A 24,673-nucleotide genomic window follows, 5' to 3' on the forward strand; every position below is an offset into this window, starting at 1 on the left:
ACTCTACTACAATTATTTGAAAACTTTATTTACTAGTTACTTTGTAGATTTTTATTATTATTACAAATCATTACCCACTTCAGCCCTACATTTCGGCCATTTGAAAATAGACGATCTACAAGCTCACAATGCGTCACAGATCTGCTATTTTCATATACATTTGAAAACTTGTGGAATGGGACATTCTGCATAATGAGTGCTTTCAACTTTTGTTACTTTAAGTGAATTTTGTATACCAGACTTTTACTTTAACAGAGTATTTCAACATCGCAGTATTGATACTTTTACTTGAGTAAAAAACGCGTGTGCTTTTTCCACCACTGCACGTCACCAGAACACTGAGGCACAGCCCACGTCTGAGGCTAGACCCAACGGCAGCCTGGGGCTGAATAGACCATGGGTACCATTTTATATTGGCCTTAAAGCTACACTATGTAATTTCTTTTAGTGAATACAATGTTATTTTGACCAGTCTGTGTGGTAGAGCATGTTAATATAATATAACTGCGGTGGTCATATTTGATCTCCCTGCTCTTCTTTTGAGAATTGTATACATCCTGTGGATATATACCGGTCACTACCGGTTGACATATGGAACTACCTGAAGGTCAAAATGATATATCTCACCTGAGCAAGCAGGTGTTATACACTGCAAAATCTGGAATGAATGACCCCTAATAGTGCCGTTCACACTGAGCACTATAACTATAACGATAACTCTAACTATATCGTTCACCATTGCATTTTTTATTGTTGTGGTGTGAGCTCTGCCATCCACTTGACTAGAATGATTTGTAAAACTATATTTGTATAGTTATAGTTATAGTGCTCAGTGTGAATGGCCCTTATGGAGCCCATTTTGTACACTTTCATAGTTAATCGCTTTAACTCTGACATCCCTAGGTGTGCACTCTCTGAGTTACAGATGGAAAACAATTTTATTGTACATGTGTACTTGAGATTTTAGCACGTAAGGTAGACATGTTTGCAAGTGGCTTGGTTTCACTTAAAATAATGTTTTGGTGACAGCTACAATAACTTCAGCAGGCCAGGGTGCCCGCCGTTCAGAGGCTATTCGAAAGATGGCTTAGAAACATTGGCTACAACTTCAAACTACGTTTTAGTTCTTAGAAAGACACTCGCAAAACATTGCATCGCGTGTGAGCTTGTATATTGGCTACTTAAGAATTTTGGGTTCAAAATTATAAAATGTACAGTTTGACTGTGTACTACAATAGTTTTATTCCAATATATTAGCCTGTATGGCATTAGAATAGAATAGAATAGAATAGTGGATCATGTATAAAGTACTACTTGATGCTCAATATGTTTTACACACTAAACAACTTAAAAACATCTCAAAATGCTTGTTATCCGCCTTATCTTGGATGGCTTTACAAAGTATACACAAGGGAAGCCACCAACAATGACAGGCTGCTTCTGTCACCTCAACAGATTTAGCCTGACCACAGGATTTGTCAGTAGTGTGTCCTTGCCCAATAATTACATACAGTATATCTTCCGACAGATGACCTTGCTTATAGCTGGCTGCAGTGTGTCCCTTTGCAAATCGAGGCGAACTTTGGCCGAAGCTTATTGTAACATTTCATGTTGGTGAGAGAGCATCTGTTGTCTATTGTCTAAAGGTAATTATAGGCTTCGACTAGCAATCAGGACAGCCACCGGTGTGTCTGTGTGTGGCCGGTAACACAGACTACTTTGAGGAACGACTAAATGATAGTCTCCCTCCCGAAAGACCTCACAGATGTGTTGTCCTGAAGAGAAAAGAGCACTTCCTCAAAGACTAATACAGAACGGTGTGATTTCAAGTCTTGCAAGGTACAATGCTTTCCAGTCGGTGGACAGGCGATAATAGCTTTTACACAGGCAGTCCAGTTTTATTTTTCAGTCTAAGGGACATTCAACTCCTCTTTTGGCTATAGGTCTCCAATAAAAAAGGCCTATCCTCACAATGCAAACATGTCATTTACACCTGGGATATTTTCTAACAAACAAAAGCCCCAAGAAAAACAAGTTATTCATATGGGACCGGTGTTGATTATGTTTGATGAGGGAGGGGAGGGGGCAGTTAGTTTACCTGCAGAGCAAACCATCTATCAGTCTGAAAAGGCTCCCTGTCCCTCCACGTACAGTAATCATTTTATAAGAGGCAGGGTGACTTTTATGGAGGAAATGAGGGAAGAGAAAAAAATCTTTGATGTTTACTGACGGATTTAACTCCTGCAGTCTTTTGCTTTTCCTGCTGCTCTCCCTTTTCCTTTTTTCAGACTTTTAAACCCACAGTGAAGGATGAAGTGTACTTTTCACACGCAGGTGTGCCTGGAAGGCTGTGGAGGAGGGGAAAAAAGAGTGAGGGGAAAAGAAAAAAAGTACTTAAAAATAGTTTGAGTTATATAACTTTGATTTTTTTCTCCGTAGTCTGTGACGTGTGCAAGAAAAGCCCCGACGGCTAAAGTAAGTGCCATATTTTAGCTATTTTTAGCCATATTTAGCATTTTCTGCCTTTCTGAATGTTACTCATTAGGTGTGAAGGGGCTGGGGGTAGATGTGATGATACTGAACACGCCCTGCCACTTGTTCAGTAAGCTGCACCCGCCAGACGGGCAATTTAGCAGGAGCTGGCAGCATCCATAATTGCCATTATGCAGTTTGTCCCAGCTGCCCCTGTCTATGTGTCTTTGTGAGGACTTGTTGGGCTTGGACCCTGCCACGTCTACACAGCCAGCTGAGACAGAAGAGAGGGAGAGATGAGGGGGGGAGAGAGAGAGGGAGAGAGAGAGAGAGAGAGAGAGAGAGAGGGGGGGGGAGAGAGTCAGAGAGAGGAGTAGAGAGAGGAAAGCATGAATGACCTATAGGGGAGAGTGAATCAGAGTCAAGAGAGAGAGGGAGAGATAAAGTGGAAGTGAGAGAAAGAGAGGGAGAGCAACTGAAAGCAACAGCGAGAGATGAGACACAGAGTGAGGGAAGTAGAAAGAGAGAGAGGGAGAGAGAGAACAGAAAAAGAGAGGGAGGGAGGGAGGCAGAAAGAGTCTCCCAGTGTAATTACACCTCCCTCTCCTCTCTTCTCTCCATCACTTCCTGCGTGCTGCATGGATTCAGTCTGTGACTATTAGCAGCACCCTTCCTTCCAGCCGGGCCAGAATGGAAAACGCCACGTTGCATCGCACTTATTTTTCCTCCCCTCCCTTGTCTCATCCAGATGTTCTTCTCGTCAGCACTGTTCTGCGCTGTAGGAACAGACAGGAGCAATCGACCACTGAAAAACAATGATTGTGATGACTGGCATCCACTCAGGGGCTGATTTGCAGGACCCCTGTATCTGGGTTTGATTGCTACTGCTTGTCGTGTGGCAGGTGTGTCTTCTTTTGTGCTGTGGGTTGTGTGTGTGTACAGTATGTGTGTGTGTGTCACTGGCAAATGAATGACAGCAGGGATGAGGTAGCTGTTTCTCTCTTCCCTGTCATTTTTCCCTTGGTTCCTCAGATACCTCCCTGCATGGAACAAAATGTTTTCACATCTTCTCTAGCGCTAGAATCCTGTAAACCACGTGGACCCACATTGAAACTATAACTTCAATCAGCACTAGATTATTGTTAATTAACTGAACTGGGGTTTTCATTTAATTTTCACTCTTCAAGTGGAAGTGCAGACATTTCACCAAGACCTTTATAATTTGTACTTATTTACTTACTTATCATTCTGGACAGTAAGAGCCACATTAAAGCAAGGTCATACAGCCATCCCTTAAATCCAATATAGTCATTATTTTTGAACACCCTGTTTCGTGGGACCTACCAAAATCTGCCACTGAGCAGCTCCACGTGACCAACTGGAAGTGAAGTGGCCTGGGAAGGGAAGTTCCAAACTTCACTTTGCTCACCTAGTTTTATTTTGAGTTTTACGGTTTTTAGTTTTTCAGAATTCAAATCAAGATAACTCAGAGATATCTTTCCTGAGCAGCTAACAGTGACAGATGCACATTGTGTTTGTAGCAACAGCAAGTTCAGACAACTAGTGACATATACAGCCTGTTGCTGTCCTGAGCTCACAGACAGTAAATTAAGACATGCATAAATGTGCATAATGCATAATAAAGGAGCTGTCTTATATTGAGCATGTTTTATCCAAAGCCATGGTAGTCCAGTTTGTTATATAACAATAACAGATCCTAACTGCATTGGTTTGGCAAAATTGTACATTTGTAACAAAGGAAAACTGTCAGCCAATCGAGATTTTATGTTTAGCTAATTATCATTAAAATGTATGATGTGAGAATGGAGCCTGAATTCCACTTCAGTACACCCTTATCAGGTGGTCAATAAGCATAAACTGATAGTTCATTCATCTGTGAAGATCAGATGACCCATTGAAACTACTAAAATATTAAAAGACCAACAAAGCCAATGAGAACGGCTCTGGTCTGGCTCCATCAGAGGTGCATGTGGATGGAAGCATAGATAGAGTTAATCTCTAGGCCCAGCCCACCCGAGGAGGGGGGAAGGCAGAGGTAGGGGGGCTGGAGACTCACTTGTCCGTCCCACTGCAAATGTCTTGTGTGTGAAGTTGTTTAGGAGTTAGTTGATCCCGGGCCCCTGCTAGAGCTCACATCTCCTTCAGTTCCTCTGCTCTCTGTGACTGAAAGGTAAGGCCACTGTGCTCCTCATTGCATCCATTGATTGATTGTTTGATTGAGCACTTTATTGAAAATGTATTCAAAAGGATAAAAACACAAGAAAGGCCGAAGTCTTGTTTCCATTGTGGTCCATTGTTTTGTCTCTGTGTGTACACAGCAAAATCCAATTGAACTCTGAGAGTGAACAAATGTTACCGGCCCATTTGGTCACATTTGTTCACTCTCAGAGTTACAAATGGATAAAGGAACACTGATGATTTTATTGTGTGTGTGTGACTGTGTGTGTATGTGTATTTGAGATTTAGCATGTAAAGTATTTAGTGTATACATATACAAGTTTGCAAGTGGCTTGGTTTCACTTGATAGAATGATATGGTGACAAGCAATAACTTTTATTCAGGCCAGATTTATGTTTTTGACAGAACATAAGCTAAACAGTAAAGAAACATACAACGTTGCAATTGTTCGTATCATTACATTTGTAAAAGTGCATGCTTTTTAAAGTAGTTATACTTTGAGAAAGAACCTTAATTATTTTACTGATTGTGTCATTGATGGATTAACTTTAGCTTGTTTGGCAAATGACATGAAAAATTCACCTGTTTGTGCTGAAGTTCTAACACGATCATCTAAAAGTGAGGTAAAGATGGCAGGGAAGCACTTTTTCTGTCTTCAGACAACAGTTGCTGGTACATACAGTACCAAAATTAACAAGCAATGACTTTCACTATTTTATCAGCCAAAGTAATGTTTTTTATAATGACAAGAGGACCCAGAAATCATTGTAAGTTACTGTACCTGCCAAAGTGACTGGCATTGGACTAACTAACTCTGAGCCATAGATATACATTTCCATAGTTTGTCTGGTGACATACAGTAAGTGCCCTCCCAGCTGCTATACGGTTGAGAGCTACAATCCAAACTCTTCCTGGTCCACTCTCCTTTAGAATTGATGTACAGTAAGGGAATCTGACCATTTTGGTGTTGCAAACAAGATGATGAAAAGTATTTGTCAGTACTGCAACTGGACAATGTGGAGGTATTGTGTGCCACATAAGCAATGGGAGGAGGGGACTGGCCAAGTTAGGAAAGAGAGGGAGGGAGGGGAGAGAGAGAAGGGGGAGGGGGACTAGATTCAACCAAGAGGAAAGGGGACTATTTCTCAGACATATCACTCCTTCCATCCATCCAAACACTCCATCACTCCCAATTACTGCCCTGGAATGGAATGCGAGTTGCCATGGTGATTTGCTACCAGCTGTTTGAATGCTTTGTGAGGTCCTGCAGATGTCAGTGGCTTTTGCCGCTGGACTGTCAAGACTTCAGGCCATGGCATATTTACCGACCGACAAGAGAGAAAGGGGGAGACACACAGAGAAACAAAGGGAGAGATAGAGAACAAAACAAAGCTGCGGGGGTTTGTTTGGTGATAAACATTATTAGTGTATTCAGTGACATCTTGCTCTAATCAAAGCAGATTCCATTCCATTCCACCTACAAACTCCAATTATCTTCTAAGTGGTTGACTGAATGACATGACTGTATACCAGTGAATTCTTTAACCACCCTATAAACTTTGTTGACTGGTGATCCCCAGGGTTCTATACTTGTTCTCCTACCTTTTCCCCATTTCACAATGTTGTGAGCTTGGAGATCTGCTATTTTCAGCGAATGTTGCCACTTATTGTGGCTAGAGCTCATGTGGAAAAGAGAGACAAGTTCTGTTGTACATAGAATTCTCTCTCTCAAAAAAAAAAGGTTTTCCCATCCTTGGTACCTTTTAGGAAGTTTGGAACCATCTTCCACTGCCTGTCTCATCTACATTGTTCTCTCTTGGCAAGCCCAAGTGAGCTGCAGTTCACATGAATCCAGTATGGAAAGGATGCTGAACGATGACTCATTGTCGAGGTGGCAGGACTGAAGTCGGACAGGGCAAGAATGGTGACAGGGGAACCGGGGACGCTGGGAAATGGCCTGCCTGGCACCCTGAGCTCTATAATCCAGGAAGGAAGGATTGTACTCCGATCTTGGCTGCTCTGAGGTTTTGACATGGACATACAAAAACGTGAACTTAGGGTGGGGGGGGGGGTTAGGGGGGGGGACTTGCGGAATGAGAATGAATTGAGAGCAAACACTCAGAGATATGGCCAGGCATACACTTTTGAGTCAGCAAAGGGAGAGAGAGTCCCTGGGACTGCAGCCCTGCTGAGCAGGAGGTGTAAATTCACAGCTGGATGGAAGGCCGGGGGGAAGGGTGTGAGATGCAGGAAGGATGGCAGACAGGACAGGGCTATGGTTAAAATGTTCTGCCTGCCTCAGATATGCCTTCTTATCCATCCCTGTGTGGCTCTCTGTGGGCAGTCCAGTATCCTATCACCAGCACCACTAGGGTTAGAAGATTACACTCATTGTGATGGGAAACACCATTTGGGTTAAAACTGGTGCCAAATGGTGTTTGGACATCCAGCAAATGCCAAATGTGTGATTTAAGTACATTTGAAATCAGAACATTCCAGTCAAAGTCCACCTATAAAGGGTGATTTAGACTTAGTTTCACGGCAGTGTCGCCCATGTAGATCGGCTATGTTCAGTGCGTGACAACGCGCAGCCAAGTATAAATCAAGGGTTTGATGCTGGCTCACTGTCTGAGGGGTTTGCTCACAGTGCACAAAGAAGAGAAGGTTGAGGCCCCAGTTAAGCACAAAAAGACTGGGATAGGTCAGTGTGGATGACAAAGGCACTTTTATTCCCAAGTAACCTTACACCACGCACACATATTGTGACGATGACAATGCATGCATTTGACTGATGAAGGGCATGCCTGATAGATTGCATTAGAGAAATGCACAGTGACAAATTCGAAAAGTGAATTGCAACATAAACGTGTCCAGACAAACAAGCGTATTCTGTGTACAGTATACACAGTGTTGTTTTGGCTGCTGAGCAGCTGAGGGATGAGAAAGAAATGCTAACTTGGGCAGAAGAGGGGGCATGGCGAACACACATTATCCAATTACAGAGGGAACTGGCACGCAGCGCACTATTCTGTTTACTGCCTGAAGCCAAAGGATCACAATCCAGCTTAGGAAGCCAAAGGACTGACAGAAAAATACATTCTCCCTATTGGGAGGTGGGGGATGGGGGAAACAAAGAGGTCAGGTGACACACATAACTCAGATTACATACTGTAGTGTAGATCCACTGCAACTCGCTCACTTTTCTTAACCTTCGCTGACGCTCAAGGAGCAAGCTTATATCTCTCTCTTTTCTCCCTTTTTAATGTCTGTCCTGACTTGCTTTGTGCATATAATACTTGAGTTTGAATGACAGGAGGGAATTGTTAGGCTGTCTCTCAAAACTACCCTTTGTCCAGCTTTTACTCAGGGAATCCCCATAGAATGAGTTCAGGTTACAGGTATATCATTACAAGAGTGCAAGGCGTAGTTTGGATTCAAGGGCTTGCTATTCAGAGTAGGAAAGCATGCATTCCACGATGGCCTATGGCTTGTTATGGACTGAGTTTGTGGAATGAGCACTCTGAAACTCACTCTGCTCGCTACCCAGGCTTGAATAAGCAGATAATAAGCAGTGCTTTCTATGCTGGTAGGGTTTAGTAGTTGCTATGGATCAGAAACTTGTGGGATTCTCCACAGACATTTACACAAATTACAATGAAATAAAAAGTAATCTATCCTGCATCAGTTGGGTTTTTCAGACGATTCACCATGGCACATCAAGTGCTAGCAGATCACAACGCAACATGTTGTGAGCTTGTAGATATGCTATAAGAGATTTGGTGGAGAGGAGAAAAAGGATGGGGCCTAATACAGAATCCTAGTAGTATTCTAGTACCTAGAAGTATATAGGGTTTAAGACAGTGGTTCAAAAAAATTGATATAAAATGATGTGTGTGAGCCATCCCTCTGACCCTGCCATGGTGTGTCAACATGTCTAATACTTAAGCAGGGTTTCACCTTTCCCTCAGCAAGCCTCCAATGATCTCAATGGGAGCAGAATCGTGTGTAATTGAAAGTGACAGGAAGCACACAGCATGATGCACAAAAAGAGGCTATTCCCTGTGTCTCTATATTAAGTTGTTTTGGGTTTATTTTTTTTATAGCCCCTGCACACATATGGTGTTTGCCTATCGTATTTGCTGGGGAGAATCTGAGCAGACAGATTGCAGCCCGCCGTGTCTCCTGGAGCAAGTGTTTTCTTTTTCTTTTTTTTTCCTTTTTGTCAGGCTTCCAACCCACCTGTTATGTCACCGGGGGAACAGCAAGAATCTTGTATTCCCATTCCCTCTGAAGTCAACTGGAAATGAAAGGAAAGAGGAGGGGAACAGAAACAGTGAGAGATATAGGGATGCAGAAAGCGATTGAGGGATGATAGAGAAGAGAATGTGATAGGGAGAGCGAAACAGAGCGATAGAGAGGAGGAGGGGAGATGGGGAAAGCTAGATAGAGAAAGTTTAAGAGATAAAGTATAGGGGAAAAAAAGAGGTAGAGATTGGGCCGCCGATCCGTGCCGGAGTTGTTTTTCTCGTGCATCAGGGATTTTACACCCCACAGCTGCTTGCTTACCCAACAAACGTCCCAAATTAAATACCTTTGAGGAGGGGAAAACAGGGATCCTTTATGAGTCTGAAGTTTCCCTTATACCTCTGCCCTGTTTGATTATGAGAGCCGCTTTCCAAATAAAACAATTTGTTTTACTATTGCGTCACCTCGTCCGGCCCCTTCCTCCTTCCTGTCGTGCCGTGCACCGTTAGCTTTTCGTCTGGTTCGGAGGTGAATCATCTAAAGGGTGAATGTGTGAAAGAAAAAAGCCCAAAAAAAGGTCATTAGACGGGGACACTGCGCTCCTCCAAATCAAACACTGAACTGACAGTTTTGTAGGTGAGGCCATATTTTTCTTAATACCTTTTAAATTTGCAATCAAATTTCACATTTATTGCTCTGCCTTGCACCCACCCCCCACCCCCACCTCCTCTCATCCTCTCTCTCAGTCTGACATGCTACTTAGTTATACTTAGTTGTTTGTTAGGGGGAGGTTTTCCCAAGATTTCCTGTCAGCAAAACACCTCGTTTTTCTTTTTTCTTTTTTCAGCTCCCCCCTTTTTTCAAAGGTGGAGAGAACGTTCCTTGTGCTGGCTTACTTTTTAGACGTCACTGTCTGTGTGCTCTGCCAGGTTGGCTGTACTTTTCCACGTCTGAGCCCAGTCAAGGCTTCACGGCCTAGCTGACCTACACTATGTGCAGCGCACAAACACTGAACACCATTGTCAAAGTCTCTTCTGCAGTCTGTATCAGTGCCGAGGCTAATGTATACGTCTACTACGCGCGTCGCTGTGTTGAAAATACCTGATTTTCAACCGGAAAGTCATTTGGGCACATGACACAATACAGGTACTACAGTAAAGTGTGCTGTAAATGCACGCCAATAGTGTGCATTAATACACTGAGTGATATTGCATCTTATAAGGTGGTGCCACTATTTAGAGTCAGACCACTAGCAGTAATGACCCTCCTCAAGAGCACATTGCAGTAGTGCACATCAGCACCAGAACAGACCGTTTGAGGTTAAAGTTCAGCGTAGATGCCTGTTGTAAATGTTATTCCGTCTGGAGATAAGTACAGACCCTGTTCACCTGTTCCCCCCCCCCCCCTTTCCATAATGAACTCAGTACAGCGAGCTTGGCAGAGCACACAGACAGTGACGTCTCCAAATAAGCCAACACAAGGAGCGTTCTCTCCATCTTTGAAAGAAAAAAGAGAGGGGGGCTGAAAATAAAACAAGGTGTTTGTTGTGAAAGTAAGTTACTGCCATACAAGTGAAGCTCCCTTAGTCCCTTAGTCAGGCTAGTCTATAATTAAATACAGAAGTAATGCCATAGCTTCTAGTTGTCAACACTTCCTTGTCTGCTTCTAATGCCACCACACTTACGCCAAAGGAACATTTCCATATTTGCTTCATTGCGTAGCATTGCAGCAAAAACAAACAACGAATCATACCTTTAGAGTGCAACATACTATAGTTTTACGATGTTCACTCAAGGGGTCAGCAAGGGATCTATCAATGAATTGTAAATTCAATCATGTTGCTCAAGGGCCAGTCAAGACATGTATGCTGTCACATCTACATGCCATATCTGCAGCTGACTACAGTATGCGAAGTTTACCCTTTTTACTGTGTCTGTCTAAACATGTTCACCTATTCAGATGGTTAATGTCAAGAGGGGCCCGTGCATTTTTCAGGTCCCCCGGCACCCATCAGCCAAATGTTATGTACTTTTCCTAAATGTCACAATACGTTCCTCAAGGCGATGGTATTAAGAAGTGCCCTGCAGTTTCCATTCATCTATCCTCTCCAACTAAGTCTGTAATTCTCGAACGTGTTGAAACAATGTTCACAAAAAGTTCAGCAGATTATTCTGGTGTTTCTCCTAAAGGGTAGATTCTTCCCCTTCTGTATTCATTTGTCTTTGGTTCAAACCCGCTAACCTCATACTCTGTGTGTGTGTGTGTGTGTGTGTGTGTGTGTGTGTGTGTGTGTGTGTGTGTGTGTGTGTGTGTGTGTGTGTGTGTGTGTGTGTGTGTGTGTGTGTGTGTGTGTGTGTGTGTGTGTGTGTGTGTGTGTGCACGCGCGCACGCTTAGAAATTCGATAAATCATATGATACTATCCCTGTAGGTGTAGTTTGAGAAGTTGCTCCAATTCTTTTTGATGGCATTATGAAAGGGGTAAATGAAAGAACAGTAATTGCTTTGATCTTTGCGCTCAACTTCACCAGATATACACTGATGATAGGATCACTCTTAAAAGCCCTACACACCACTCAGGCCCTCTCATCTCTGCAGGATAAACAGCGTTTCTGGATCTGTAGATGCTGTAGAGAGACACAGAGAGAAGTAGAGAAAGAGGGAGTGCATGAGGGAGAAACGCACGATGTGTGACACTACAAAACAAAAGAGCCCTTATTTTGCCCTTGAGATGAGACATGTTGAAGGGAGAGAGATGGGAAGAGAGACGGGGGGGATAGTATATCAAACCCTGAACAATGGACACTCAGAGAGAAGAGGGGGAGAGGAAGAGAGGCATTCTACTGTTACAGGCATTCCACCATGTCTGGGGTCTTTAAAGCCCAAGTTAGCCTGAGCTTGTAGATCCGATATTTTCCGTGTGCAATACCAGCGCCCAGCCAAGTATTTATAGGCTTAAGATGCAGACGGACTTCGGGCCTTAAGCTGGTAGATAAAGGTTAATCTTTTTTCTCAAGTCCATGCAAAATCAAACAGGTGCTCGTGACATGAATCCAGAAACTGCAGTGGGATTGTAGGTAATAGAATATGCTGGATGGGGAAAATATACTGGATAAAACAATGTGGAAATTGTGGTTGTAGACTAGAGTATCGTTCCTCAGACATGGAAAAACGTGCCGATGTTTGGTTGTCAGCATCCTGTACATAAAAAACTGGAGGTGCTCAGAAAGAACCCTGTTCCCAAACAGCTGAAGCATTAAATCCAAACTTTGTTCATTTTGTTTTCAAGTCAACCTAATTTGGAGTAGCCTGAAGCCGGTGTGCCCGACAAGAGTCCTCTAACGTGTGCTCAGAATGATAGAAGTCTATTCAAAGAGAAAAATGACATTCTGTTGAACCAAAAATATAAACAGCCACAATTTCAGTAAGTCCTGCGAGTAAACAAAGGCAGACACTGGGTGTTTTGTTGAGGAATTGGATCACGTCCATAATCCATTGTGAGACTGGAAAATGTGTCATGTAGTGTATTTTATGCCTGATGTCAGCACGTTTGCATGCTTGTGGCTGTCTTCACGCTTAAAAAGTGGAGGTTATTCCAGAGTTCCGAACAAAAAGAAGGGCTGTTGGATCCAACGGGGCTCCTTAAATAAATGGAACGTGGAGGTGTGCATAGTTGGGCCACTTCAGCACCCTCTGGTGGGCACATTTTTCGACACAGAACACACACTCGCACGCACACACGCACACACGCACACGCACACGCACACGCACACGCACACGCACACGCACACGCACACGCACACGCACATGCACATGCACATGCACACACACACAAAATAAAGTGTGCTCTAGGCTGGGGGGTGCCCTTCCAGTGGATAAAAACTGATGCTGTGCCATATAGACTTCCCTACATGCTTGAACATGAGATGGCTTCTACTGTATGTGCTCCTATTTGCAAGACACTGTGCTCTCAAGGGATACCTGTGAAGTGAAGAATGCCCTGCTGGACAGGCCCATAACATGGTGTATCCAAATGACACAAAAAGTCAAAGTTAAAACAACGCGACAGAACAAAGCAGAATATAGCAGATACTTGAACTGTTCCTTTTTTTGTGTCTCCTCTGACAGACATCCAAGATGAGGGTGTGGTTTGTTTTCCTGCTGTGCCTGGCTGGCCACGCCATGGCTGCTCCCGTAAGTTATACACTTCGTTTGTGTGTGTGTGTGTGTGTGTGTGTGTGTGTGTGTGTGTGTGTGTGTGTGTGTGTGTGTGTCCTCGTGTCTGCTTCATTGTGTGTGTGCTTCCTCACGTGTCTGTGTATATATATATGAGGTCATGGTGTATGTTTTTCCTTGTGTATTCCCGCAATCCAAGTGGTTTTCCTGTGTGCGTCCACAAGTGGGCGTGTGTTCACGACACGTGCAAGAATGTGAAGATATAACTCTCTCTCTCTCTCTCTCTCTCTCTGTGTGTGTGTGTGTGTGTGTGTGTGTGTGTGTGTGTGTGTGTGTGTGTGTGTGTGTGTGTGTGTGTGTGTGTGTGTGCGTGCATGTGTGAAACCCCTCAGACTGAGGAAGAGCCCATCGTGGAAGAGCCAGTAGCGGAGGAGGAGATCGTAGCCGAGGAGGAATACGTTCCTGAGGAGCCAGTGGTTGAGGAGGTCAGTCTAATAATCCCTCTGATCCGCTCCTGCTCCCTGAGCTGCTCTATACCTAAATCTGCCACATGATGACAAAGTCGATGAAAACACAATTTGAGATACGTCACAAACAAAGTACAGAAATTGGTCCCTGCACCAATGGTGCAGCAACATGCCACAGTTCATACTTACACACACTAGGTACAGGCAGTGGTGTAAAGTAACTAAGTACATTTATTCAAGTACATTTTGAGTTACTTTTACTTCACTGGAGTATTTCCAATTGTCTATTCTTTTACGTATACTCCACTACTTCTCAGAGCCAAATATTGTACTTTTACTCCACTACTTTTATTTGAAAACTAGTTACTTTGCAGATATAAATTATTATATTATAAAACATACATTAAACCCTTTAGCCCTATTTATGACGCGATGCGTTGTGAGCTTGTAGATCTGCTATTTTCAAACATTTTAGTACTTTTACTTTTGGTACTTTAAGAACATTTTGGTACCAATACTTTTGTACTTTTACTGAAGTACATTTTGAATTCAGGACTTTAAAAAAAAATATATATATATATATTATTACATTGCAGTATTGATACTTTTACTTAAGTAAAACATCTTAGTACCTTTTCCACCACTGGGTACAGGGAAGACAGTCTCTCACAGTCCAGCTGCAGTCATTCTACTTTCAAACAGACTCATGTTGCCTCACCCTTTCCATCGTCGCTGTCAGGTGGATACCTTGTTTATCCAAACAAACAAAGCGCCCGTATATGGAGAACATAAAACAATGATACATAGAGTATACAGCTGTGAGTACCGCTTGATGTTTTGGGAAAACAAAACCAAGAATTCCTATCCTCACATGCACATGGATTTGTTTTATTTGGCCTGCATACCTTTGAGCCATGCAGCTGCTTAAAGAGATGACTCAATTGTTTAATGGGACCTATGAGAATTAAATAGTGTTGACAAATGAGAAACAAGTGTATCACACTTGGTCATTATGTCAAAACAAGTGTTAAGTGATAATAAGCATGACATGTGCTTCAGCTCGTATTCTGCATGTTGTCCCATCTCTCACTCTCACTGGCCTCTAATTGCTGCCATGCAGCTCTGTATTTATTTTTTACCGAAATGTTCTTTCGGCAAAAAAATGAATAACTCCCCTCGGTGTTAAAGTTAGCTTTGGTGTTAGCGCAAGCTTTCATGTGAACGCTTTTTTACCGTTTCCTGCTCCAGAGGTCCAGAGGGACCAGAGATACCACAGGCCTTAAATTTAGCCGTGTGTTAGTCCTGCAGCGAGTCCGGAAGCCCATTAGCTTCGTTTTTTTTCTCATGGCCTCACCACATGTGCGACCAGCTGCTTGTTATTGTTGGACACTAAGTTCTCGTTGCTGCCTCCTCCTCTCCCAGACCCTGCTTGGCCTGTAGGGAGGAGCCCCTCTTTAGTGGTGCCATTTTTTTTCTTTTTTTTTCTGTTCTGAGGAAACCAAGGATATTTAAGCGGTTAGGTGTAAGTGGACGTCATTTGAGAAATGGGGGCAGAAATAGCCCTGCAAAGGATCACGTTGTGTTCGGCTCGCATAGTCTTAGGATCGACTGAATTTGATAGGTTATTATTGACAATATGTACTGAATGTTTTGAGGTGAGATGTATACAATTTATACTGTACTTTGAGGTGAGATGTATACAGTACAATATGTACCATATGTTTGAGGTGAGACGTATACAGTATGCACTGTATGTTTGTGCTGATATGTATACAATCTGTACTGTAGTATGTTTGTGCTGATATGTATACAACACGTACCGTATGTTTTGACCTTTGCCCTCTCTATCCTGCGGGTTGACTTTGTTCTTACCCAGGAGCCCGAGGTGGGAGCCAACCCAGTTCAGATTGAGACCGGAGAGGAGTTTGACGAGGCCATCGACATTGTGGAGGATGTTGTCGCTGAGAGTGAGTAATTGCACGAACGCACGCTAGCACATATGTGCGCGCACACAAACAAACAGGCACGTACAGTATATACCAGTGGTTCTCAAACTTTTTCATGCCAAGGACCCCCAAAATGATATGTATTTGGACGCGGACCCCATCTAAAAGATATTTTGTTCCAGGGACCCCCAGAAGCAAAGATTTGAGTTACAAATGTTCGCTTTAAAAATATATATATTCAAAGATTTGCACACATTTTCAAGATTTTTCAAAAATAGCAGATCTACAAGCTCATAGCGCGGCACTCTGTGCCGCGCTATGAGCTTGTATATCTTTTATTTTTGAATAGCCAAAGTATAAAAGGTCATAATTATTCTGATGCTATATTTACACATTTTGCTGGGTACCCCCTGGAACCCCCTCAAGTACCCCACTTTGAGAACCAATGGTATATACTGTATGCACGCGCACACACACACACACACACACACACACACACACACACACACACACACACACACACACACACACACACACACACACACACACACACACACACACACACATACACACACACACACACACACACACACACACACACACACACGTGCGCGCATGCACATTTTATGTAACCAGGCATAAAATGTGTCTGTTTGTTATCTTCCACAGATATACAAACAAGTGCACCCTGACAACGTTTGATTTAGCTCTGTCTCCCTCCTCTGTCTTCCATTCCAGGGCCCCTGGGCAGTGAGGCACTGCTGGGTTTTTAAGACACCTCAGACTGGCAAGGCAAAAAGCCATAATGATAGATTTTGGGAGGAGAGGGCTGTAATTATATGTTCCACCCTGCTGTATGAATCAGTAAAATCCAGGCTTTAAATGGCAGGGGCGCAGCCACATGTTCTGGTCTTTAAAAAGAGAAAGAGGGACAGAGAGAGAGACAGAGAGAGAGAGAGAGGGAGAGAGAAAGAGAGGGAGGGAGGGAGGGAGGGAGGGAGGGAGGGAGAGAGAATGAATACACACACACACACACACAAACGCGCGCGACATTGCAAGGTATGTCAAGTCAAGTCAGAACAAGATGTTCTCATCTCTGTATGGAGACGACGATTTGTCTCAGAATACAAATACAGTATTTAGGCGTACACGTACTGTAGATTCAAATCTCAGCTTCAAAACCCACACAAATGGGGCCTGTAATAAAGTACGGTTCAGTTTGACAAATTTCAGGTTTCCCAGAAACAGCCTATCAACTTGAGGCAGCAAAGATATACTCTTCCCACATGTTCTCTCCCACATCACCTGCAGTACTGTCTGAAAAGTTGGTCTAATGTACACCCTGCAGCCTTTAAACTAATGGAATCATTATACAAACAAGCACTTACAACTTTAGACAATGAGTCATTCAGCTTGCCTCGTTGCCATTATTCTAAAGAAGTATAATTGCTTAGCTTGGAAAACCTCATCAAATACTAAACTGTCTGCCTATTATAAGATTATGCATGGTTTAGCTCACCTTTAAATCTACAACCGAACAGAGCTACTATAGGCTAGAGGTACAGCTTGGGGGACTGCAGAAAACAAAAAAAGAGAAAACTGCATTTAGCCTGGCTGCGATTTCCTTCAGGGCATCACATCAATGAAAAAACACAATTAACTAGAGTCCTCTTCATATTATTACTTCAAGTGTAATGTTAAAGTCATGGCAACAGATTGTTTTATACACTGGCAAGCAACCCCATGGCTGAGTGGCATACCACACAGGCTCTAATGCCTTTTATTCACCTTTAACATGACTGTACTCGTACTCATTCTATACCTGTATCATCTGCTATTGGATTTTGTTCGCCCAAGTTGGTTAACTATTTGCTTTTGACCACCAATTTAGTTAGTTTTAACCATTGTATATATTGTATTATTTGTGTTATTATGTAAGGCTGCCTAACATCATCAGGCAAAGGCATTGCCGATGAAAACTAGCTGACTAATGTTGATTCATGTACATCGGCCCTTTTCAAATAAAAAATAAATCACACATTCTAAATGGTTGGGATGGACAAACAAGATAATGGAATTGTTCTCCATGGATTACCTTTATTTCAGACGCCTGCCTGAACCACCACTGCAAGAAGGGCAAAGTGTGTGAGGTAGATGACAGCAACTCCCCCATGTGTGTATGCCAGGACCCCATGACCTGCCCCGAAGCTGTCGGAGAGTTTGAGCACGTGAGTTCCATCACATGTAGCCTCTCTTGTCCAGCATTTCTTGCGTTCGTCATACCATTTAACCCTCAGAGTTTACAAATGTATACCAAAATGGACATTTGATTTAATTTCTACTACTTTAATAATCTCTCAAGGATCATCATAGCGAGTTATGAACAGTATACTGTAGAGATGATCAACAAATTACGCATATGGCTTGGGCTGATACGCCAGCCCTCGCCTGCATCGCCTCAGGCAACGATGAATTCCCATTTGTTTATCACATACCCATGACCATTCACAAAGACAAAACAATTGCATTTGACTGAAATAAAAAGATTAACATTACTGTCAATGAGGAACTGCCCAGGCGAATGAAATAGCGGTCCCGACTCCCGATGGGATTTCAAGGTTCAAGATCTTTATTTTTACACTCCAGTGTCTACTCAGCCGTGAATTTGACCAAACCATCCACATCCAAATACTCGATAATACAAACAATTCTTACTTCTGCGTCATTGTCACTCGCTGTGACAGTTCAGTGCACGCCACGGTGGCACTTTTTAGCTTGCGGTGATTAGACAGCTGCTGTATATCAGTGGTTCTCAATCTTTTCTATAATCATGGCCCACTTGAAAAGCTAATGTTTTGCCAATCATTTGGGTGCCCCACTTGCAGTTTCCTCGCGGCCCACCAGTGGGCCCCGGCCCACAGGTTGAGAATCACTGTTGTATGCAAAGCTAGATAGAAATATGAAAATCACAGCTCTGTTCCTCCCTACCGGACTCACTGGCTGTCTGTCTCCTCTCCATCCCTCTGTCCTTTCCTTCTTCTTCAGGTCTGTGGAACTGACAACAAGACCTATGACTCCAACTGTCACTTCTTTGCCACCAAGTGTGCCCTGGAGGGAACCAAGAAGGGACACAAGCTGCACCTCGACTACATTGGACCCTGCAAACGTGAGAGCACGCACGCTCGCACGCACGCACGCATGCACGCACGCACGCACGCATGCACATTTTAACCATTTATTTATGTCCACTTAAAGGAGAATACATACAAGGACACACATATTATAGGTGCAGTAGGGTTACATTCACAAAATCATGTCGTATGTTTTCATGATACAATAGGCACGTCACTCAGTACTCTATGGGTATAAGTAACAGCGTCTCCGCCATATATGGCGACTGCCAATTATAGCGGAGATAGCACAATACTTTGCCAGCCTTTTTGCCTCCTTTCTGGGCATCTTAAGTTGTTGAAGCCCTCTAACAACTTGTCTGTTGGTATGTCCCAGACTGCCGAATATAAAAACAAATAGTCTGCACCTATAACTCAGCTCTGAGATGGTATGTAGGAGTGGTTGGTATTTAATGACCGTGGTCATAAAGGCCTCCTCTAGCTAGGCTAAGGTCAAAGGTGCAGGCTAGTCTCTAATACAGACACTTCCCTGGACTCTTCATCAACCACAACAACATCTGGTGTATTAGCTGTCAAAGATGTAAATATGTCACACACACACACACACACACACACACACACACACACACACACACACACACACACACACACGCGCACACACACACACACACACACACACACACACACACACACACACACACACACACACACACACACACACACACACACACACACACACACACACAGGGGACATTTCATTGGGACGTTTCTGGAATGAGGCAGTTATGGGACGATCAGTGAAAGTAAGCGTCCCCACAGCTATCCTGCAAAGGACTACAGGTTTTTCCTAGGGAATTTAAGTTCAGCACACTGTCTCAGACACAGTTTCCCTGTGTATACAATGTGTGTTGAATATATTTAGACAAGGCAAGGCCATTTGTTTATATATTAGCACATTTCAACAACAAGGTAATTCAAAGTGCTTTAAACATTAAGACACAGCGCATTAAGACACATGTGTAAGATATGTAAAGATAATTTAATACAATTAAAAATAAGAATAGGTTAAAATACAGCAGAAAAACAAGAGGATACAATTACAGTTCAGAAGAAAACTGTAGAAAACTCAGTCAAAGTTCCAGATATTATCTTGTTCCAGATATCTGTTGCATAAAAACTGAATGCTACTACTCCATGTTTTACTTGTGGCTCTGGGGACATAAAGCTAACCTGTCCCAGATGACCTGACGTCTGGATGGTTCATGATGTATCACAAGATCAGAAATGTATTTTGGTCCAAAACCATTCAAAGCTTTATAAACCAACAATAGTATTTTGAAATCAATTCTGTGACAGACAGGGAGCCGGTGTAAAGGTCTGAGCACTGGAGTGATGTATTTAGAGAGACTATCCCAGCCCATCTCACCTCCTCAAATTGCATTAGTTCTAAATTCACTGCTAACATTGCACTCTCTCTAGCTGACATTTTTCTACCTTAGTGATTGACGGGCGGCTTTGTCAGTGAGGCTGTAGCCATAATGCCTGCCTGCCTGCCAGGCGTCTACAGAGAGGTTGAACAACACGTTTCAGCATGCAGGCTGCATTTTTCCATCACTTCCAACTGAACAAGTCTCTTGAGATGAGCCTTATTGTGTGGTGAAGATGAGGCCTTAGGCTAGAAGGTTTCAAATGGAGATCATGGTGGTTTTCTGTATTGCATAAAGAAAACTATTCATATTCAGACTTTTATGCCTTCACTTTTCATCTCAGGCTGTTGAAAAGGCTAAGAAGTCGACGACAGGTTACTTTGTGTTTCAATCACAGCTGACATTGTATTTCATGTAGTTCAGTTGGCAGTTCATTCTAACCTGTGTGCTCCTTGCTGGTTTTCCATCAAATTGGATACATATAAATATATAAATAAGACTTGAAATGCTCAATTTACATTTGAGCCATGTAGAACAACATTTAGAACATGTGATTTATAATTAATACAAATGTACAATAAGCTTCAATACCTAGATAACAAACATTAAAAGCACTGCCATCCTTGCCATAATGCCTCCTGTGATCCAAGAAACGGAAGTGTGCCAGGCTCAGTACCAATCATAGGCACCAGAGCCAAGAAGAACGATAGAAGGAGTTTTTTTTGCTCTTAACATGCTTTCTTATTCCCAAATGTGTCTGTCAACAGTCATTGAGCCCTGCGAGGATCTCGAGCTTAGCGAGTTCCCCCTGCGCATGAGGGACTGGCTGAAGAATGTGCTGGTGACCCTGTATGAGCGTGATGAGGAGAACAACCTGCTCACCGAGAAGCAGAAGCTCAGGGTCAGTAGGTCTAATTATATGTGTCCTGATGAAGGTCTGAACAGGCCGAAACGTTGACGAGCAATACATTACCAAGTGGAGCTTTTTGCAACTTTACCAGTGTGCAGACTCTATTCCTAGCTACCAACAAACTCAGGGATCAGACCAGAGTTGTATTAGTTGTTGTTGCTTTGAATGTGTGTATGTAAACATAATAGTCATTACGTGTACGTGTGTGCATGTCCAATCCTTTAGGTTAAGAAGATCTTTGAGAATGAGAAGAGGCTGCAGGCTGGTGAGCACTCTCTGGACCTTCTGGCCCATGACTTCGAGAAGAACTACGCCATGTACATCTTCCCCGTCCACTGGCAGTTTGGTCAGCTCGACCAGCACCCCGTCGATGGGTACGTTACTGCAGGGAAATCTGTTATTTGACCAGTGGTGGAAAAAGTACTCAAATGTAAAAAAAAAAGTAAAAGTACAAAAGAATTGGCATCAAAATGTATTTAAAGTACTAAAAGTAAAAGTATTCATTATGCACAATGTCTCATTTCACAGGTTTCCAAATGTTTAAAATCCTTTGAAAATAGAAGATCTACAAGCTCACAACGCGTCGCTTTGTGAGCTTGTAGATCGGCTATTTTCAAATAGCCAAAGTATATATAGGTCTGAAGTGGTTAATGTATGTTTTTAGCGGTGCCAACCGCTCTATATCTGACTTTGTCCGTGTGTCCGTGTGTCTGTCCGGGTGTGTGTCTGTCCGGGTGTGTGTCTGTCCCATAAACAAATATTGATGACAACATCAATACGGGGCTCATCAAAGGCACCGCTTCCTTCACACCCTGTGTGAAGGAAGCGGTGCCTTTGATGAGAAAAATACAATATTTTCCTCTGAGATGTAGTGGAGTAGAAGTAAAAGTATTGTAAATGGGAAATACTCCAGTAAAGTAAAAAATACCTCAACTACCTCAACCTCAACTTAAGTACAGTACTTGAGTACATGTACTTGGTTACTTTCCACCACTGTATTTGACAAGTCAAGTGTGCATGTCCTGTGCAAAATACTAATAGCTGAATGTGTGCAACAGCTACCTTACCCACACGGAGCTGTCCCCCCTGCGTGCTCCTCTCATCCCCATGGAGCACTGCACCACTCGCTTCTTTGACCAGTGTGATGCTGATAGCGACAAATACATTGCTCTGGAGGAGTGGGCCAACTGCTTTGGCATCAAGGAGCGTAAGTATAAATCCCATCCACCGCTGGGAGCTTTGTATCAGCATGGGTTGAAGGCTAGTGTCTAGTCTCTGCAGAACATCACTCTTTCTCAAAGTGTTCAGCATCTGCTGTGTCAGAGCTAAATCTAGTGTTATTGGAGCATCCTGGTGTCTCATCCAGTTCGTACACATATACCACATACAGTTAGGTCACCCGCATTGAAAAAACAAACATCTATCGCTCATCCAAAGGGAAATCCCCCTGACCAAGGGACCAACGTGAAATGTACTTATATATATGCTAATCATAGACTTAAATTTCTGCATAATTCAAAAACCCTATTGCAAAAAGCATTGAAAATCTGGTGAACGAACCCCCTGCAAACTAAACAGTAACACTCTATTCTATGGGCTCAAGTCAGACTCATGACCTGTGTCATTCCTTTCATGTTTTTCTTTACGTGTTCAATCCAACACAGCAAAAAAAATCCCTGATATAATGTTAAGAAAATTCTGTTATTTTATGCTGTTTGAGGTAAATGCCAGCAATCCTGTACATTGATTTCATGACTGGCCAATTCTGGTCAATCATGCTCATGAGTGTTGCACCTGCTTTGTGTTTACAGAGGATGTGGACAAGGACATGGTCATCTAAGCTCCAGTGACAGGCAAGAGTACGATAACACCTAGTCGCAACTAGAGGGACAAAGGTGCTGATCCCTAAATTAAAATCACAGTAACGGTGCTAATTGCTAAAGAAAAAACAAATTGTGTTTTTATAACGACCTTTCCTACCTATACCACTAAAAAGATTAAAAGAAAAGATGTGCACAGTCTGTCTACTAACTATCACAAAATCGTGATCATGCAACTTCCAGTTTTTTGTTTTGTTTTTGTTTTTGTTTTTAAAAACAAATAAGCCTCTGAAATCAGATAGATTAGAGTAAAGACCATTGATGGGAGATGTAAATGTATTCTCTTTGTGGAACGGGTGCAAACAGTGATTATTGTCATTATTGTTTTATATATGTGGTTTTTTATACTCTGGGGCTAGAATTTGACATCAATTTGACAGTTTATTTTGGCGACACAAATTTGTAAAAATCAAAAATAAAGTTTCTAAATAAATGACCCTTTGCTTGCTTTCTAAAACAAACATGTTAATTTTGCACTCTTTTGGTGGTGGACTCATTTGTTTTTGTCTTTTTTGTACTTTGTTTTAGTACATTCATTGATATTTTGACTACTGCTTTAAAGTTGTTGTTTTTTCACTGTCGCATACAGATTCCATGTCACAAACAAGGATATACAGTACTTTTATTGATATTTGGAACAATACAAATGATATATTGTTTGAAAATCTATGAGGAAAGAATCTTGCAGGCTGAGAAAACTTTCTTGCTCTTAACTTGTTTTACTGACATTTTTTTGTCATCATCGAGAGCACAATAGAACTCTTTCCACTAATAAAATACTGAAATATCTGAATAATTTCTGCATGCATTCATATATCCATTTTGCCCATTCAAAGGAATTTCTATAGACGATGCTTACTGGCACTATTAGATAAAGAGAGGTCTCTTCAACATGAGTGACTATGTAGACACCACAGAAGAGATTTTCAACATGTTGCACAGCAAACATATACTCATATCTTGCTTTCTTGTGCTTCTAAAAAAAATCATAACCCTTTATAGACTTTCTCCCTGTGAAGCACAGCTGACCTGTGAAACACGATAGTATACAATTTGCAAAAGTTAGACTTTACTTGGCCTAAATAACAAGATATTTACCAACACACATGCACAAATTCAGTAAAGTATTTAAGTGCTATAGACAATGCAATATGAAGCAATAGGACTAACCAGCATAAATTCTGTTCTGAAGGTGTTTGTGCATTGATCATTCCTATAGAAACTGTCTTTGTGCAGGAGTTACACACTTGAACTCTACTAGTACACTACACACACCCTTAAGTTTACTTTAAACCAGCTCCCAAGACTGTTTCCGGGATATTAAGTTATTATTTCATTTCAGCCAAAGCTTGCTTTATGAGGCATTGCCATTATTGGCCTACATCAAACACAGGGTCAACTTTTTTGGACTATATATACGGCATATACCACTTGCTTTGTACAAAGTTATTTGTGAGGAACATCGGTCCCAAGGGTGACTGACTGCAGGGAAAGAAAGACAGAGCACCCAGTTACCATCTCTACCCGTTCAGCCAGACACTAGCGTCAGGAATTTGGAACAACTGTAGAGCCTCATCCACAAAGGCTGGAGAAAAGCACCTCCCCAACCCCCACCCCCACCCCCTATCCTCTCTGCTCAGCTCTCCACCACATGAGGGGAAAGAACATTCTCTACTCCCTCCTTTGCTTTGCTCTCTCTCTCTCTCTCTCTCTCTCTCTCTCTCTCTGTGCTCTCGCTCTGAAAAAGCTGATTGCTGTGTGTGTGTGTGTGTGTGTGTGTGTGTGTGTGTGTGTGTGTGTGTGTGTGTGTGTGTGTGTGTGT

The 24,673-nt window shown here is 42.5% G+C and overlaps 1 protein-coding gene across 1 annotated transcript; it reads left to right on the forward strand.

The window, feature by feature from the left end:
• Window positions 1-4,539: 4,539 nt before the first annotated feature.
• sparc (secreted protein, acidic, cysteine-rich (osteonectin)) lies at window positions 4,540-23,287 on the forward strand. The gene is made up of 10 exons (XM_084041981.1): window positions 4,540-4,663; window positions 13,043-13,108; window positions 13,483-13,575; window positions 15,434-15,524; window positions 17,610-17,731; window positions 18,549-18,669; window positions 20,829-20,962; window positions 21,197-21,345; window positions 22,030-22,178; window positions 22,783-23,287. The coding sequence occupies exons 2-10, from the start codon at window positions 13,052-13,054 to the stop codon at window positions 22,809-22,811; spliced, it is 945 nt and encodes a 314-aa protein (XP_083898107.1). The 5' UTR covers window positions 4,540-4,663; window positions 13,043-13,051; the 3' UTR covers window positions 22,812-23,287.
• Window positions 23,288-24,673: the final 1,386 nt, after the last annotated feature.

This window comes from Gymnoscopelus microlampas, assembly GCF_963454915.1.
Source record: "Gymnoscopelus microlampas genome assembly, chromosome: 18".
NCBI classification, from domain to species: Eukaryota; Metazoa; Chordata; class Actinopteri; order Myctophiformes; family Myctophidae; genus Gymnoscopelus; species Gymnoscopelus microlampas.